This window comes from Sapajus apella, unplaced genomic scaffold (genome assembly GCF_009761245.1).
Source record: "Sapajus apella isolate SASKATOON/1434 unplaced genomic scaffold, GSC_monkey_1.0 scaffold65, whole genome shotgun sequence".
Taxonomy (NCBI): domain Eukaryota; kingdom Metazoa; phylum Chordata; class Mammalia; order Primates; family Cebidae; genus Sapajus; species Sapajus apella.
Window position 1 is genome coordinate 3,251,035 of NW_022437005.1, and position 17,428 is coordinate 3,268,462.

The following is a 17,428-nucleotide window of genomic DNA, read 5'->3' on the forward strand; positions in this document are numbered from 1 at the left end:
TATGACCAACTCATCATTTGTCCTTTTCTACCCCGGGCCTCTGTCTTTGTTGTTTCCACTGCCCAGAATACCTCCTCTCTCGTCTGCACTCACTGAAATCCACCCATTGGTCTCAAGCCAGCGAACATGTACACCCGCCTTAACGTCTTCCGATGAAGCCTCCATGAGCCCGCTGGCTCCGTGCCACTCTACTTTTCTCATGTGTTTCTCTTCCTGCGCTTAGCTGTCTCCCGAAAGGATGAACTGCTTATTCACCTTTTCTATTCCTCAGTATCCTGATGCTTCTAGTACGCTGTTTTAAAAAATTATATTACAGGTACCAAATATTTGTTAACAAGAGAATAAATAACGGAGATCGTGGCACTCACAGCCTCTTTCCAATATGCACTTTTCTACCACATTTTCTAATTACTTTTTCATTCTGAACTGTGGGCAGCAGACTGACCTGCATGATAGTCCTTTTCTGACTTATCTGTAACTGCTTAAAGGTTTTAGAAAGTAGACATTAGGGGACATAAGTAAGAGGGCAAATTGTAAAGCAAAGAAAAAGAAAATCTCATTTACCAAATTCCCTTTAGAGATAACATTGATTTAGAAAAAATACTGTGATAAACAATTTTGGGGTAGGTCGGTATGAGGTTCCTAAAAGACACATTAAGTAACAACAAATAGTCTCTAAGTTGCCTTTAGGAGGGTGGGTCCTGTTAACCTACACAGTTTGGGGATAAAGGCTGAGCAGGCAGGCTGGAGCTGAACTCCTAGGCTCAGTAAGGTGGCAGCACTTGAAGCTCCCAGGAATATCCAGGCAGGAGGAATGGAAAGGCTGGTACTCTTGGGAGAACACAATAGTCTATTAGGGTATTTTAAGCTATCTGCTCTGAGATATGCAATGCATCATCTTCCTTTGGCTCCATTAGGGACACTTTGGGAACATTCACAGGTTTCTTCTAAAAACCCAAAGAAGGGCAGAGCCCTGCAGCAAGGTGGGAGCAAAGGAAAAGAGACTTGGTCAGCAGCCATCCAGGGACACAAGGCAAGGGAACAGCTGCCATCTGGACCATGTCAGATTAGCAACTGTGTAAGCAGTTCCTAACCCAAGCGGGCTTCCCCTCCCCATTGCAGTGGGCCCTGTGAACCTGAAGCTTGACCAACCGCAGAAATTCTGTCTCAAAGGCACTGGAGGGAAGAAGCTGGGCCTCTGCAGGAAAGGCCTGGTTCTAAAGATGGTACACTGCACACGGAAAGGGCAGTGTAATGCCAGACTTGGATCTGCCCGTCTGTGGTAACACAAATGGGAGGCGTATGGAGCTTGGAGAGTGGTGATTCCTGAAAGCAGGAGAGCCATGCAAATAGGAGATTCTACAGCCATCCGATTCAGGAAACTCTCAGACAACCTTCTACGCAGGTGCATCACCGACAAGTACAGAAAGGGCCTCAGAGCCTCGGGCTTGTGAACCTGGTCCAAACCGGGTGTGCTAGGAAGCAGTGAGCCTAGTGGTTGACTCCCCACAATCGAGACAGCTAAGAAGTGCTGCTAAGTCCAACAGGGCTTTCTAGCTGGCCCAAATCCTGCCTTCTGCAATAATCAGAAATAATGACTCCCCCATGCTTTAACTTCAGCATCTTCAAAATAGGCTGAAATACCCCTTATTTTGGTATACTCACTTCACAGGGTAGTTTGAAGGTCAATTTGATAGAATATGTGAAGGCCCTGAGATTCTGGAAGATGGAGGCCTTTAAATCCAAGATTGTTACTGACAAAGGGCTTCCCCTTCTGCCAACACCTCTGTGGAGCAGGTGTGGAATAGAGGGAGTTATTCTACTTTAGCATGGTGGGAAACTGCGAGCATGACAGTCTAAGCAATTTTCCTTTAAATTACCCAGATATTCACAGGCACACCAAGGAATGTAAACTCTCCACCAGCCATCATGGGAGAATAAACTAATGAAAAGCTCTGAATTAACTCGGACTTGGATATTGACTTTAGCCTGGTAATTTAGTAATTGTGTGATTTTGGATAAATTACTAAATTCTTTCAGGTCCTGATTTCCTTATCTGTAAAATGCACTCATGATACTTAATCTGCAGATGAACTAGAAAAATGTGAAGAGAGTAGGCAGTGCTTGGACACTCAATAGATGGTGACTCCTGGCACTGTGATCTCATTCTTAAAATGCTGTTATACCACCCACTATTGACAGGTAAGTATATTTGTGGTTAGCAACTGTAAAATGGAAAGTTCAAACAATTTTGTGATTTTTAAAACAAATTTTATTCTAGGAAGAGATGCAAAACTCTCAAAATTCTGAAACTAAGGAAGGAGGAATATTAATATAGTCTTATAATAGAAAAATAGAAATTTGGGTGAAATGGAAATTTAAGGCATGACCATAAAGTGATGACTGCTTTTCTTCTGTGCCTGTAACTCAATATCATTTTTTCTAAGTCATTTCTTACATAGGCAGCATTTACTTTGTGAAGATAAACATGGCTGTCCAAGGAAGGGCAATATAAAAGATCAGTTGGTTTGTGTGAAAACTGGGGAAGAAAAAAAAATTTTTTTTTCACTTTTCAGTAGAAGACTGAAAGTTTGCAAAAAGATGGGAGGGTGACAAATTTAAAAAATCTTAGGTTAAAATGTGAGTCTTCAAGTCTCGATGTAATTACTTTCACTTGCTATTTCTGTTTTAAAATAGTACAGAATCTGAAGATTTAAATTTAGATGGACACTGCATAAGTAACACTCCATTTGTCTCAGCTGTGCTAATACACGTGTAGGGAGATAATCCATAAGTTACTAATAAGCACAGATTCAGATGCCAAGACTCTACACTTTCTGAACATCTATATTCTAACAGGTAGAGAGTATTTCTGAAAGATACATCTGTATACAGTTTATCTAATAGACTGGAATGGCTCTTATGTCTGTCCTGCCAAATAAAGAGAAATTTCTCTGACTGCAAATGTGATTGCTTCAACTCCCAAACTGTAATTTTTTGGGCATTTCTTCTTCATGCTTCCTGGCAGGCCTATCTACCATCAGATTCTTCAGGTTTACCAAAGCCTCAACAATAGCCCCAGTTTACAAAATGCTCATGGCTTGGTCAGAATTCAAGGCAAAAAGTTAAAACGTACACAAAAATAACAGTATATTTTGAAAACAGGGAAGGATTTGAAAATGGTCACTATGTCCAGGGCAATACTAAATTATAGCCTCATCTTATAAATGTATAGAAAGCAGTGATATTTGGAAGGTACATTAAAATGAGTAAGTAAGGGAACAAGTATGACTCAACCCACTTAGAGCTGACACGAACATTAGGTACCTGGATCTACTTACTGTGTGGCCTTGGGCAAGTCATTCATAATTCCCTAATTTGTGAAATACGAATATACCCCCATTTTGGTACATTCTCCAAATCTGTGGAAATGTCTAGCAAAATGCCTGGGGTAAAGAAAGTGCTTGATAGATGTTAGCTTCTTTCCTTGAAGAGCTGCAATTGCCTATAGACAGAGATTAGTCAGGGACAAAATGCAGTGAGGTCCAGTGCATGGATGGTAAGAGCGAGCACAGCGTGAGTCTACCATACTATCTGAGAACATCCAATTGTCCTACAGAGGATGGATGCAGCTAATTAGTGGTAAACACTGCTAGTAAATAAGTTAGAAGCTCATGAGGTATAGGCAAACCTCACAGGATGTGTCAAAACAGATCTAGGCCAGTCAGCAAGTAGCCTGTGAGGTCCAACAAAATTCCTAAGGCATGCAAGACGTGTTAAACACAGGCCACAGGTTGATAACCTGTAAGACATGCCAATGACAGGATAATTTAAAAAACAACAACAAAGAAACATGATGGAACAGACGAGAATGTTAGGGACAGAAATGGAGGGAAATGCTACATCTTGATATGCATCCTCTGGGATGACAGCTAAGCATCCCCGGAACTGACCGCCCTTGATGACAACCAGCCTGGTCCCATCCTGGTACCACATGTGCTCTACTGGAGAAGTAGAGGTGAAACCCAGGGCTGCTCACCACAGGTGGCTGGCCAGATGTGCCTGTGCCTGCTTCCTTTCACGGAGAAGGTGCAGTGGCTCTGGGCACCACTTGTCTCCCATGGCCCCTTGTCCAAAACTCCACTCTGGTCCTTGTAAGCACATAGTAAGTGGGAAAGGCTGAGATGACAGAGAAAGGACAGGTGAACTAGTTGTAACCAGGGGTCAGATAGAACACTCGGCTCAACTGCTTGCCCACCCTCAGGGTGCCACCTAACCCTCCTTCCTCTAGGAGTCTGTGTGCTTTTGAATATTCTATGAGCCTTTCCATATGGTGCAGTTGGATTCTGAGGGTCCCTGGAGGCTACCATGTCATCAAGGTGATCTTCCATGACAAGAAATCCCAAGTTCTATGGCCAAGTGGAGAGCACACACCTGCCCTAAGAGGAGCTGCTGTTCTGCCCTGAGAGTGCTGTCTTGCAGGAATGTCGGCCCCAGTTCCTGCTTTTACTGACTTTTCACAGGATCTTGGCAAATCTGGATTTCTATGTCCAGTCTCCCAAATACTGGCAGTTCATGCAAAATTTAAAAAATCTGTTCAGGCCAATAAAACCCCACATCCTCCGCCACCAGTCTGCACCTGCTGCCTCGGGTTAATACTGCTCCACAACTTCGTCAGTCCCCGGCCCCACAGTGCCTGCCATGTGGTTCTTCAGTTGTAAAAGCAAGATCCAACTTGAACTGCTGCCCTGCAGTTTTGCAATTTACCATGTCTCACTTCAGGGTCTTTTAGGTTCAGGGAGGACCCAGCAGATGAGATCTCTTGGCCCTAAGTGTCTAAGGCCAGAGTGACTGAAATTAGAAGGGGAAGCTCACTGAAAGGAGAATGGCTGCCACTGATGGGGGTACTTGATAATTATTTGCAGATGGTCTGCAAGTTTTCCCTGGAACACTTCCGTGAGGTTATACATCCTCATTATCATTCATTACTCGTGTTTTCTCTGCTTCTCCCTCCTTCTCAGGCCACCGAGCAGGAGTCAGAGCAGAATGAGACAAGGGGAGACTGTTACTATGGTACCTAAACAAAGCCCAGATGATTAAAATCAGGAAAGCTTTTGTCCTAGACATCATGTGTGTGACCTAAGTTGTCTGTGTGTAGTCCTGCATTTCTTGGGTCTCCCAAGTGGGCCAAAGTGATACTGGTCAATAGGGCTGATGCCCTGTAGCCATGTGAGAAAAGGCAGGCACCTGGGAGTGTAGCTGGAATGCAGAAGGCTCCTTAGGGGAGACAATGGGACACGTGCTTCTCTGAGCAAGGGGCTGGAGAGTCCCCAGGCAGCCAAGACAATGTCCAGAGGATGCGCAGGAAACACAGAGGGCTACCTCTCTGTTAGAGAAGGCCAAGACAAAACAGATGTACCCTGCGGGTGCTGAACTCAGCCCAGAGCCGGGTCGTGGGTGTGTGGAGTGCTGGAGGATGGTGCTGAGAAAGCGGGAGGGAAGGTGGGGAGGAAGGGAGATGGGAGGCTTTGGCATGCTTGGACTCAGACAGTCAAGAAGCTCGACTGGCCCCCACTCCTCTGCATGACTAAGAGCCACCAGCCACATCACGAGCATGAGCAAGAGGCAGAATGGCTCATCAGTGAATGACTCTACCAATGTGGATGGAGCATGAGGAGCTGGGTGGGGGTGGGGGGAGGTTTACAAAGGACACACGGTCACTCAGTCATCCCCAAAGCTCCAGGTATGCTGTGCCTAACGAGAGCACCTGTGGCCAGGCTAGCATGCATCATGCTTCTGGGTGATCTGCTGGGTGACTGGTACCAGTCAGGCACGGGGTGGGCACTGGGGAGGTCTGTGTCAAACAAACTGACAAGGGCCCTGGGAACTTGCATCCACACGGGAAGACCTGCAAACAACAATGACTGAAAGCAACATGACTCTGAGCTGTGAGCTTGGCTGTGGAAGGGAGTCACCCTGGTGATAGGATGGAGAACAGGACAGCGGGCACTACTGCAGATGACCACTGGGAAAAAAGATGAGACAACAAGCTGTCCTGCAGATTACTTCCAGATTTTACAAGAATAGAAATTCTTGGGAAACAAAATGTTAAAAAATAAGCATACCAATGTTGGCTTATTTCTTTATGTTACCGTGTTGATATGTAAGTTAAAAGGCAAGGGATTTCAGACAATGCTGGAAACCCCAGCTTATTTCTATGACATGAGTGTCACAGTCTCTGCTCGTCTTAACCATCAATTTCTCAGGCCTGTGTTTTGTGCTATGCGGAAATGTGATTTTGAAATAAAATTTTACCCACTCTGGTCCTAACGAACTGAAAATGGCAAGCACAGTGCAACGTAACGGATGCCACGTGTCAGTGACTGAGAGGCATGTGAAGCGGGGTTGTAAGATGACTGCTGTCGTCCAGTTAGTGGCATTACTTGCGGCAGGTGCAGCTGAGCACAGGCACGAATTTTACAGCTTCATTCTGCTGACCAGCAGGTGACACACAGCAATTTTCAGCCCAGAATGTGCTGTTCTCAGAGAGAAGCCAGACTGGCACTGCTTCGGTTTCCCCACCCCATCTCTGTCTCTGCCACCAGTCAGCAGGACATGCATCTGTGGACAGTCCCAGACGGATGTACTACTAGGACCTGCTGGAAGGTACAGCTTCAAGGGTAACAGGAACTGGTACTCTGACCCGGGGGTTCCTCGGAGGGGTAAAACAAAGTGGGGTGAGGGGCGATATGAAGATGATAACCTTCTGTAACATCAGGTAAGAACATTAAAACACCAACAGAAGAGAAATGAATACACATCGTGATAAATCCACACAATGGATGCTATTAATAAAAAGAAACAAATGGCTGTTACACTCAACTGCACGGGCAAATCTCCAAAACGCCACATTAAGTGAATGCAGCCAGACACAGAAGATAAATGCCGTCTGATCCCATCTCCATGGTGGTGCCAGAACAGACACGACTCATCAGTAGGTGCAGAGGGCACATCAGTGCTTGCCTTGGTGCTGGAACATGGGCACTGACTGCAAAGGGGCACCAGGAACTTCTGGAGTGCCTGCAAAGTTCCAAATCCTGACCAGAGGGCTAGTTACTGGGTGTATACATACGTCAACACTCATCCAACTACACTTAAAATGTGTGCTTTCATTGTATGTAAATTATGCCTCAACGGAGTTGATTTAAAAAAACTAAATGAGAGCAAACAATGAAAACCTGTCTACTTATATACCCTCACAGCTTTTTCTTAAAAGAGTTGTTTTTAATTCCCCCAAATAAGGCAGGTATAGAAGACAGACCTTTTGAATTAAATATGTTTTAGTTTAATGAAAACCTCTATTATTCTCATTTTAAAGACCAGTGATAGAAACCTCAGGACCCAGCAGGGGTCAGAAGATGAGCATCTGGGAAGCCCCACTGACTTCCTGCCCCGCCTCGAAATCACAAGCCCTGTGTCCTCCCTAGAACATTTCCTCAACAGGGAATGACTACTTCCTGTGGCAATGGGCAGGCCAAACTGGAGCTCCCAAACTGGGGATTAGAATGACAATGGCCAGGAAGAAGGGATGATTTCAATGACTGATGAGTCCTACCTAAAAAAGGTGGGCAGAAATGGCAGGAAGCAGAGCAAATGTGGAGGGCAAAGGGAAGATGAAGAAGAAGAGCCCAGGCAGCCACGCCCCTGGCCAGCTGTCTCCGTCCCAGGGCCCCTCAGGCCTCACACCATGTGGGCCCTGGTGTGGCCACACAAATCAGTTGGGATCCTAAATAAGCTGGCAGTAACACTAGCAAGCTATACAGCGATCAGGGGCCTTACACCAGCGGGTGTCAGCCCCTGCCCTGCTGGTCACAGAGGGCACAGCATCTCACTGCATGTACTCAGGATCATCATGGGAGATTATGAGAAACCAAAGCTGATTTTTTTTTTTTTTTTTTTTTTTTTGAGATGGAGTTTTGCTCTTATCTTCCAGGCTGGAGTACAATGGCACGATCTTGACTGACTGCAACCTCTGCTTCCTGGGTTCGAGCGATTCTCCTGCCTTAGTCTCTGGAGTAGCTGGGATTATAGGCGCCTGCCACCATGCCTGGCTAATTTTTTGTATTTTTAGTAGAGATGGGGTTTCACCATGTTGGCCAGGCTGGTCTCGAACTCCTGACCTCAGGTGATCCACCTGTCTTGTCCTCCCGAAGTGCTGACAAAAACTGATTTTTTAAAAGAGAAGCAGCAAAGATTTTTCTAAATTATAAAGTGCAATAATATATCTATGTATGTATATTAATGTTAAAACTTCCTTCAAAAAAGCTTGGAACTAAAGAGAATAGTCTCTTTTAAAAATAATAATTTTTACCTTAGCCTTCTTAAAAAGCCATTGGTTCACCAAGTGAAGAATTTAGGAGTAGCTAAAATATTACTATACATTATCACAAGCATGACTGTTTGTCTGGAAACATGCTCTACGCATGAAATGTTCAAATGACTGACAGAAAAGGTCAGCAATCTAAATTTTAAATTCCAAATGCTGAGGGCGAGCAAACAACCAAAAAGAAAAAAAAATTCCCAACAAGATCTAAAACTCTCATAAAAATGTAAATGTACATCAAAAGTCATTAAGGGGACCTCACTGTAAAATCTCACTCATTCCCTTTTTATTTTGATTGCTTTTTAATTACGAACACTTATCCAACACTTAGTATGTGGCAGGAACTGTTTCAAGCACTTTACATATACAAGCTCACCAATTCCTCATACCAACCCAGTGGGGTGGGTTTTATGATTCCCATTTTACAGATGGGGCACAGCAAGGCTGTGTGACTTGTTGAGGTTGCCTGGAGACGGTCAGGATATGAGGGTTGCAGGGGTGTGCTATTTAACAGCCACCTCTTTGCCTGGAGTAGGGCTGTTTCTGTTGTTTTGTTCGGGGAAGGCCTGGTATATTATCATGTCTGTTTCTCATCCTACCCCACGGCAGGGTATCCATATGAGGTGGAGGGCTTCCACACACCTACCTGTAAAGGCATCTGGAGGCCCTGCCTACACAGAGAACTAGACATTCCCCGGTTGGTGCTCACACATTCCTGGTGCTCACAATCACAGCACCTAGGACGAGCAGAGAAAGGAAGCAGAACAATGATACGCTTCCGAACTTGCTTTGATAAATGCAAAGCAAGAGCTCTGTGGATTTGGATTTTATGCATCTTGAAGTGATTGCCTAGATTCCATAAGGCCTCATATAATTTTCTGTATTTGGTTTCTTTAACTTGCATGGATGGCAGCATCTTCACAATTTTGGCCAAAGCTGCACATCTGACTATTATTTGCTTGTCATTTTTATTTAAATCAATGCAGTTTTAAAAAAATTATCCTCTTTATCTGAGTTCTATACATAAAATTGATTTAACAGTTATATTTTATTAACACATTTATCTGTTAAAGTAAAATAAATCCATGTACCAACTAAAATCATTGCATGTCCTTCACTGCTGTGAGTTCTATGTGCTGGGGAATTCTAATTCTGAGCTAATGGAAGCCAGTCTTCACTTTCTAATTTAAAAACGTGGACATAGTACAAACACAACTTCGGAAATTATTTTTTATTTAAGTATAATCACATATATGTATAAATGGAATCACACACACACACACACACACACACACACACAGACATACACAGACACACACAGGCACACACAATTTAGAATGGTTGAGAACAAATGAAAATAAATTGACCAGGAATTAGATATTAGGTCAGGGGCGGTGGGAAGTAGTGGATCAAGGACACAGCGTAACATTTAAATAAGAACCCACATAATCTGATCAGTAAAGAGTAACAGCAACAACACACAGGCTTTATGCTTTCTCAATAGAAACCTCAAATATATCAACTGATGCCCTGTTTGTTTTTTCTTTTCTAAAGGAAAACTTAGTAGATAGAAATAAAATCCTAAAAATCTGATTAGCTAGAAAAGAACTTATTTACATTATTCCTCAGGAAGCTAGAAAGGAAGTGACATCTGAAGAGAGGGATTCTCCAGAGCCCAGGGCTGCCCTGAGACGCATCATGGGTAGGACAGGCGTGGGGAGGGCTGGCTTCAGGCTTCTTCTTCGCTCCCCACTCCCTGCCTGCCCAGCAGCTGCTGGCTTCCCTGCCTTTTACAGTGTCCTTCCACATCAGACATTCTTTGAACAAAGGAGTTTCTCAGATAAGACAAAATGTGGAGCCCACTGGTAGTGTCCAATTTCCTCATTGTACCAATGGGGAAACTGAGGCTCAGATGACTTAGGGCCACTCTGCAAACTGCAGCGGGGTCAGAGTCTGCAGAACTCAGCATCCAGATTCATGATCTGGTGTTTATCTGAACAAAACCACCTACAACCTCCAAGAACACCCTTACGCATGCATACACTGGTGATCCTAGTGGACTTCATTACGTCAACACCCTTACTGATCCTTGAAAACAAAGAAGTGTGATTTATCATTACCTCCCTCAGGAGAGGATGGCAGCCAGCAACATTTAATAAAGTGTTATGAGTCAATGAAAGCAAATTAGCAAATAGATGAAGTCATTATTTCGAAAACCATAATGTCAGAAAACAGGCACATCTCTTTCTGAAAAGTTGTACAAATCAAATAACACCTGAAACAAATGAGGAAAGCTTCCTAATTAATAATAGAAACAATGAAAACAGCAGTAGTAATAGCAGCAATAGCTACGATTTACACCAGCCACAGGATGCAGCTTTATATGCACTGATATCCCTGTGACATAAACGTTATTAATCTCATTTTTTTAGGTAAGAAAAATTAAGAGTAAGCCCATGGGGAGGGTGACCAACTGTCCTGGTTTGCTCAGGACTGTGGGTTTCCCAAAGTATGAAACTTTAAGGGCAGATGTTAGGAAAGTTCTGGGCACCTGGATGGTTGTTCATCCTACCTGTAGGGCATGGGTGATAGGAGTTCCATTTCTGTCTGACTTACCAACACCTTCTATGAGGTAACTTCCTTCCATGTGTTACTGTCAAGAGTTTTACAGACTGGTTTAAAGAAGGGCATGACCCAGTATTTCACAAGATATTCACATGCAGCTTCATCCCCTTTTGAAAATAAAGACAGAGAAAGCACTGCATAGTCTCCAACCTCCATTCTCCAGAATAGTAAAGAAGACACTCACCTTGACCTCAAACTCAAAGTGTGCGTCCTTTCCTTGCCCGCAGAGGACGTAGCGTGGGATGCTAATTTTAATTGGGTCCTTCAGGTCCTCTGGATTTGCGCCCAAAGAGCGAGAAACCATCCGCTATCAAAGGCACATCAGACAGGGGGAACAAAGAGAAACCAGAATCACTCCACTGCAAATACCCAGCTTGGGTAGGAGGCAGAAAACGTGTTTCAAGTAGAGAAAAGAGCATCAAACCAGTAGGGCTTATTTAGAAAACTAATGGTTTCCTTTGAAAGAGAAAAGCTAAGCCTCTCTCATAACAAAAAGACCATTACTTTAGGTACACCATTCCGAAGAGTTAGGGCAAAGCACTACGAAGTGTTGTTTCGCTTTGAAGTTCCCTCCAATTTATAAGAACAAGTAAAAACAGGGACAGATTACATTATCCTGACTTAAAAAAAAGAATCAGTATAAACCAGATTGTCTTCTGAAAAGTCTTGACCATCTGACAAACTTTTTTCTTCACACACTATCAGACAGCTATACTTATAATGCTGCAAAAGCTGGAGATTTTATTCAAATTTATTTCATTTTTAACTTTTAGGCATTTTTAAAAGCCCGCGTAGTGTGGAAAGCTCTTTAAACTACAATTAAAACAAATCCCAAGTATTTTCTTTAGGCCCCATTTGATTAATCAACTTGGCTCTGACAAATATTTACGGCCTGGGAAGTGGGGGACCAGTGAGGTCAGAGGAAGAGGCATTATGAAAAGAATAAATCTTCCAAATGAGTTCTCTTAAGTAAATCAGAGGAAACCTCTGAACAATCCTTATTGTTTGCACTAAGTTGGGGCTTTAGAAAACATGTTTTGAAGTAATAGCTGTAATAAAATAATTAGAATCATAATTATAGTTAGCATTTATTGGATACTCATTATATGCCAAGAACTACATTAACCAGTTTATATGAACTGACTCATTCAATCCTCACAACCCCCCCATGAGGTATTAACTATTATTAACCCTATTTATCAGATGAGAGGCCCAAGACCGTGGGCTAAGCTCACTTGATGTAAGCACCGAGTAGAGCCAAGATTTAAATTCAGGCCAATCTAGGGCTCACTTTCATCACCACTACTCTCGAATGCAATCATGAAATTTTACAATAATTACATCCATCTGAGATACATTGAGCTAATGAACACTTCACACATACACAGATTTTAAGATGCTAAGGATGCCATGATTATGCAACGGAACCCACTTACGTGACTATAAAGAAAACAGGGGCAATAAGCTCCCTTTCTCCCAGGCAGAGAGGGTTCTCAGCCAGGTGTCCCAACTTAGTTAGCTGTGTGCATGAAAGCTGGGACTTCCGGAGGACACGAGGACATATAATTTGTTTCAGATTGCTGCTTTCAATGTAGCTGTTGTGCATTTTGGCATGATGTGAACTTTCCAAAGCCTGTTAGAGCATCTGAATTTTTCACTGCATGGCTGGTCACCCAAAGCAAGAAGAATTAATTGTTTATCATAATGGTACACTGGTTTAGCTGTCCCTGATGTCAAAAACATCAAGAAATTCTTAAAAAGGGGATTCCTCACTATGTGCCTTGCTAAAGGCTTTTCAATTCATTAACAGTCCATTTCCAAATTACTTTAAATGTAGACATCCCATGAAACATGTTGTATGTTTATCCATTTAAAGGTGAAAGGCAAAGAAATAAACTAGTGGTTTTACTTATAAGACATGCAATGTTAAGAAATGTCTTTGACCTACACGTGCTACAACTTAGCCACCAAGTTCTTGCTTTGCTGCCTAAGCCCTGATCCCTTCTATGTCATGCTCAATAGGACATGTTTCAAGTAGGAACATCATCTCTTTTCCAGATCTGACATGATCTCTCATGGAATCAATCTGTTGTTGTTGCTGCTGTGCCGTGTGTGTGTGTGTGTGTGTGAGTGAGTGTTGGGAGTTGGGGATTGGAAGGCACACTGCAGCTACGGGCAACCTCATCAGAGGGGAATGCCATAGCAGGGACATTAAACAATTAGCAATGGATAATACCAGTTGAGAAGGGAAGATCCACTGGCTGTACCTGAGGAGGAAACTGGACCCACCTTACCGGTTAGACCAAAAGGCCAACACCACAGCTAATTTGACGAAGTGCTATCTCTGAGTAGCTATGGGCCCTGTCCTCAGAGGTGAGGGAGGGCAATTAACCTTTTTTCCTTCAGTCAACAAGAGGCAGACTCTGACAAGTGAACTGGTAATTACAGCAGGATTAGAAAGCTGTGCTGGAGGAAGGGAGTGAGAACAACTATGAATATGTACCTTGTCATCCAAATGTCAGGAATTTTACTGAGGAAGAACTGTGGTCAAAATTGCCTATGCATGTTCTGTCTGCTAAGCAATGGAGGCTTACCTTTGACTTTCTAAATGCCTTTTCTTTTAGGTACCCCTAAGACATATAATCAAACATTGCTATTTTACTGGGTACCACCTATGGGCCACACAGAGGGCCAAGCCTCAGGATTACAATATAACTTTATTATAAAGTATTTGTAATTTCTAAGACCTTTAATTTTTCTCAACTGCACATGTTTGGAACAAACATTTGGTGTTTCTACACTAGATGGATTAGATTCTGAAGGTGGATTTGTGATCTTAACTTTCTCTTTTCATAAGTCAGTGTTTAAAATGAGGTAAGACTGTAAGTGATGGTCTGGTTATTTTATGACTGGTGATATGGTTTGGATATTTGTCCCCACCAAATCTCATGAGGAGCTGTAATATTTCCAGTGTTGGAGGTGGAGCCCATGGGAGGTGTTTGGGTCACCGGGGTGGATCCCTTATGGTTTGGTGCTGTCTTTGCCACAATGAGTGCTCATGAGATCTGGTCATTTAAATGTGTGTGGCACCTCCCTCCCACTCTTTCTCTTGCTCCTGCTCCCACCATGTGAGACACCTGCTTCCCATCACCCTCCACTATGATTGTAATCTTCCTGACGCCCCCCAAGAATCAGACGCCAGTGCTATACTTTCTACACAGCCTGAGAACCCCAAGCCAATTAAACTTATTTTCTTATAAATTACCCAGTCTTGGATATTTATAGCAATGCAATAACAGACTAATATAATTGGAGAGCTCTCTGTTTCTAAGAATGCACCAGGGTGAAACCAATTCCCAAAAAAGGGAAGCTGCTTGAGGCTCAGGCTCATAGATGCTTTACCAAAAAAAAAAAAAAAAATTCCCTGCCTTTGACAATTTCACTGGGAATTGATTTGAGTAGGGACGAGGTGTTTGAGAATGAGTAGATCTTACTATATTTATGTAGCTGTAAAAAATTCTTGACATTCTCCTAAACTATGTTTATACTGGAAAGGAAGTAAAGCTAACATAAATGTCTCTTAAATTTATTTTTAATTTGAAAGTGGTTGTATTTGGAATATCTTGAGTTTTATACTAAACATGTAATTGTATGCTGTATCACATTATATTCCATTATTTATGGAAGCTTTTATATTTTGATGGCATTTATTTTGGAATCTATCACAGTTTCCTGACATGTGGCAAAAAAGATTCCTAGACTCTGAAGGGGAAGTTGATGACATTGCAGCAGGAGGTGTTCGAACACTTCCCTGCAAGCAGAACTGGCGTGGATGAGTGCATATGACAGTATAAGCAATTTTAAATGTGCCATGGAGTGGTTCTATTTAGAAATACAAAGTCAAGAAAAGCAGATAATTGGTAACTTGAATTACATATCTGTACCTAAGAAATACCATCTTTAAGAGTTAAATACAAAAAAATAATTTTTTTCTGATAGCTTTGAATGAAATCATGTTCTGTGTCAACAAATATGCTACTTTCCCACTCTTGGTGAAACACTGTAGTCCAGTCCTTAGCTGAAAGAAATAGGCAGAACATAAGGTACACTGTAAATATTGAGGTCAGAGTCTTCTTTCACTACTCAGGCTATTTCCTTCAAAAGGAACAAAGTGAGGAAATGAACAGGAAGAAGCACTAATATCCACTCAGATCACTGTGGGCTCTCACAGAACATGAAATGGTCCAAATCTTCAGGGAGTCATCAATAGTTGTCCCTAAACATTCTAATTATGTACCAGATGGTCGAATTCAGTACACACTGATCATGACAAGGTCAGGCCTAAGGACTGTCATCTAATCTCCAGGAGCCCATATCCAAGCTTTGCTTCTGAAATACAGGTAAACCTGGCTTTTTATTAGATTTAACAAAATTACGAATTCTCCTGTCCCTTTTCCAATCGCAGCACATATTTCTAATCCTTTCTTTTTTCAACCACACATACATACTGATAGTTCTAATTAGAGCTATTGTGTCTCAAGTGCCTACATGCCCCAACAATTTGAAAATGGAGATTTGGGGAAAGGGATGATGAAGATTTGTTATAGCCTCAAACATGAGCCATGTTGTAAGAAACAGGGAACAAAGATAACATGCATGAACAAGCACAAATGACAGATACAGTAAATAACCAGGCAGTTACCTATCCATTTCCAGTGGCGAAGCCTGCCTTTGCTATGAGGGGATCTTGTCATAATTACCACTATGCTATCATGAAGGCATGGAAAATACAACTGAATTGGATTTTGCCAAGTTGTGGCCATATATGCTACAGGTACATCCTGTCCATCCCTGTGAAGGATGGAGCTTAACAACAGCCTGGTGTGGAGAAACAGTGCTAACCTTATCTGATTTCTAAAGTAAGTTTGGAAGACTCACATCAGGAAACAAAAATACAAGTTTTGACATATATCCTGAAAGATAAGTTACCCACAAAGTGGCAAACTGTTGGACATTGGTACTTGTAGAATACCTTAAGTTTAGTGGCCTTTGGGTAAATCCAAAAGGTTTAGTTGACAGTTCCAATCCATGATTCTCAACAGAATCAATTATTTCTTCTACATAGATCTGAGCAGACAAACGTTGTTTCAAGGTTTAGAAATACTGAAATATTAGATGAATGTTTCAACTTGAAACTACAAAAATGTTACTATTTTTCTTTAGATCACCAAAGGTCATTCTCTCAAGTGGTCATCATCTCTGAACAATGTATCAATAAATGGCTGATTTTAAAAAGATTAAACATGGGGTCTAGTATGCCTGGCTGATAATGCAGCAACAGCTGCTAAGTGGCTCTTATTATTAAGCATGAATACAGACAGTTTAGGACCTTCAGGGAAAAGCGGATGCCCCCCTTCCATTATAATTGTACAATATCATTGATTAACATGAAAAGTACCACTGATACTCACTCACTGATTTTTGGCTAAGCCCTAGCTTTGGTTCAAACCATGCTGAATGCTAAGGCCCAGGAGAACATAAAAGGCAGGCATGGAAGGAGTAATTCACTTTATCAGTTTTCTGTGGAACACGCTTAGTTGACTTCCAGCTAAGGAAGCAAAACTAAACATACAAACATACGTGCACCATATTCATGCTATGACTGTGTCTTAACTTTCTTTTATGGAGCTAAAAATACAAAGTACAAAGAGAAGAAATAAGATCCATGCAAGGAAATAAAAGGAATTAAAAAGAAACTTGTAAGGCAATCCTTGACTCATACAGAGAGAAATAATTATTAATATCTAGAAGTCCAAGAAAACAAATTTACAAGTCAGTTAAGAATCAACGTAGCAGGTCGGGCGCAGTGGCGCACGCCTGTCATCCCAGCACTTTGGGAGGCTGAGGCGGGTGGATCAGGTGAGGTCAGGTGTTTGAGGCCAGTGTGGCCAACATGGTGAAACCCTGTCTCTACTAAAAATACAAAAATTAGCTGGGCATTGTGGCAGGTGCCTGTAATCCCAGCTACTGGAGAAGAGCAGCTGAACCCAGGAGGCAGAGGTTTCAGTGAGTCAAGATTGTGCCACTGCACCACTCCAGCCTGGGCGACAGAGAGAGACTCTGCCTCAAAAAAAAGAAAAAAAAAAGAAAGAAAAGTATCAACTTAGCAATACTTGTAAATACATATTTCTAGCTTAGTCATTCCAATAAAACATCAATTAAAAATTTGACCAATGTCAAGAATAACAGTGACTATAAAATGGCTTTGGCATTGTGGACAAATACATATATTCTAGAGTAGAAAAGTCTAGATTTAAGTCCCAATTCTCAACCTAGTAATCCTTTCTGACTCAAAATTTCCAAATATGAAATGAAGTTCAATGTGAATTCCTGCACTGCAGCAGGATCACCATAAGTATC

At 42.2% G+C, this 17,428-nt stretch overlaps 1 protein-coding gene across 8 annotated transcripts in view; it reads right to left on the reverse strand.

Annotated features, from left to right (window-relative positions):
* The window catches only part of KIF16B (kinesin family member 16B), a 302,210-nt gene that overhangs the window by 77,147 nt on the left and 207,635 nt on the right, over window positions 1–17,428 (reverse strand). For 5 of the 8 annotated variants that reach the window (XR_004259830.1, XM_032248035.1, XM_032248037.1 and 2 more), the window contains one exon: window positions 11,193–11,315. The exons of 1 other annotated variant lie outside the window; for it this stretch is intronic. Coding sequence is in view for 5 of the 7 variants with exons in the window: in XM_032248035.1 (XP_032103926.1) it covers window positions 11,193–11,315 (123 nt within the window). In the remaining 2 variants the exon portion in view is untranslated. Of the gene's footprint in view, window positions 1–1,665; window positions 1,787–3,866; window positions 4,180–11,192; window positions 11,316–17,428 lie in introns of those variants that run through there. 2 more of the 8 variants (XR_004259831.1, XM_032248038.1) reach the window with 2 other exon arrangements.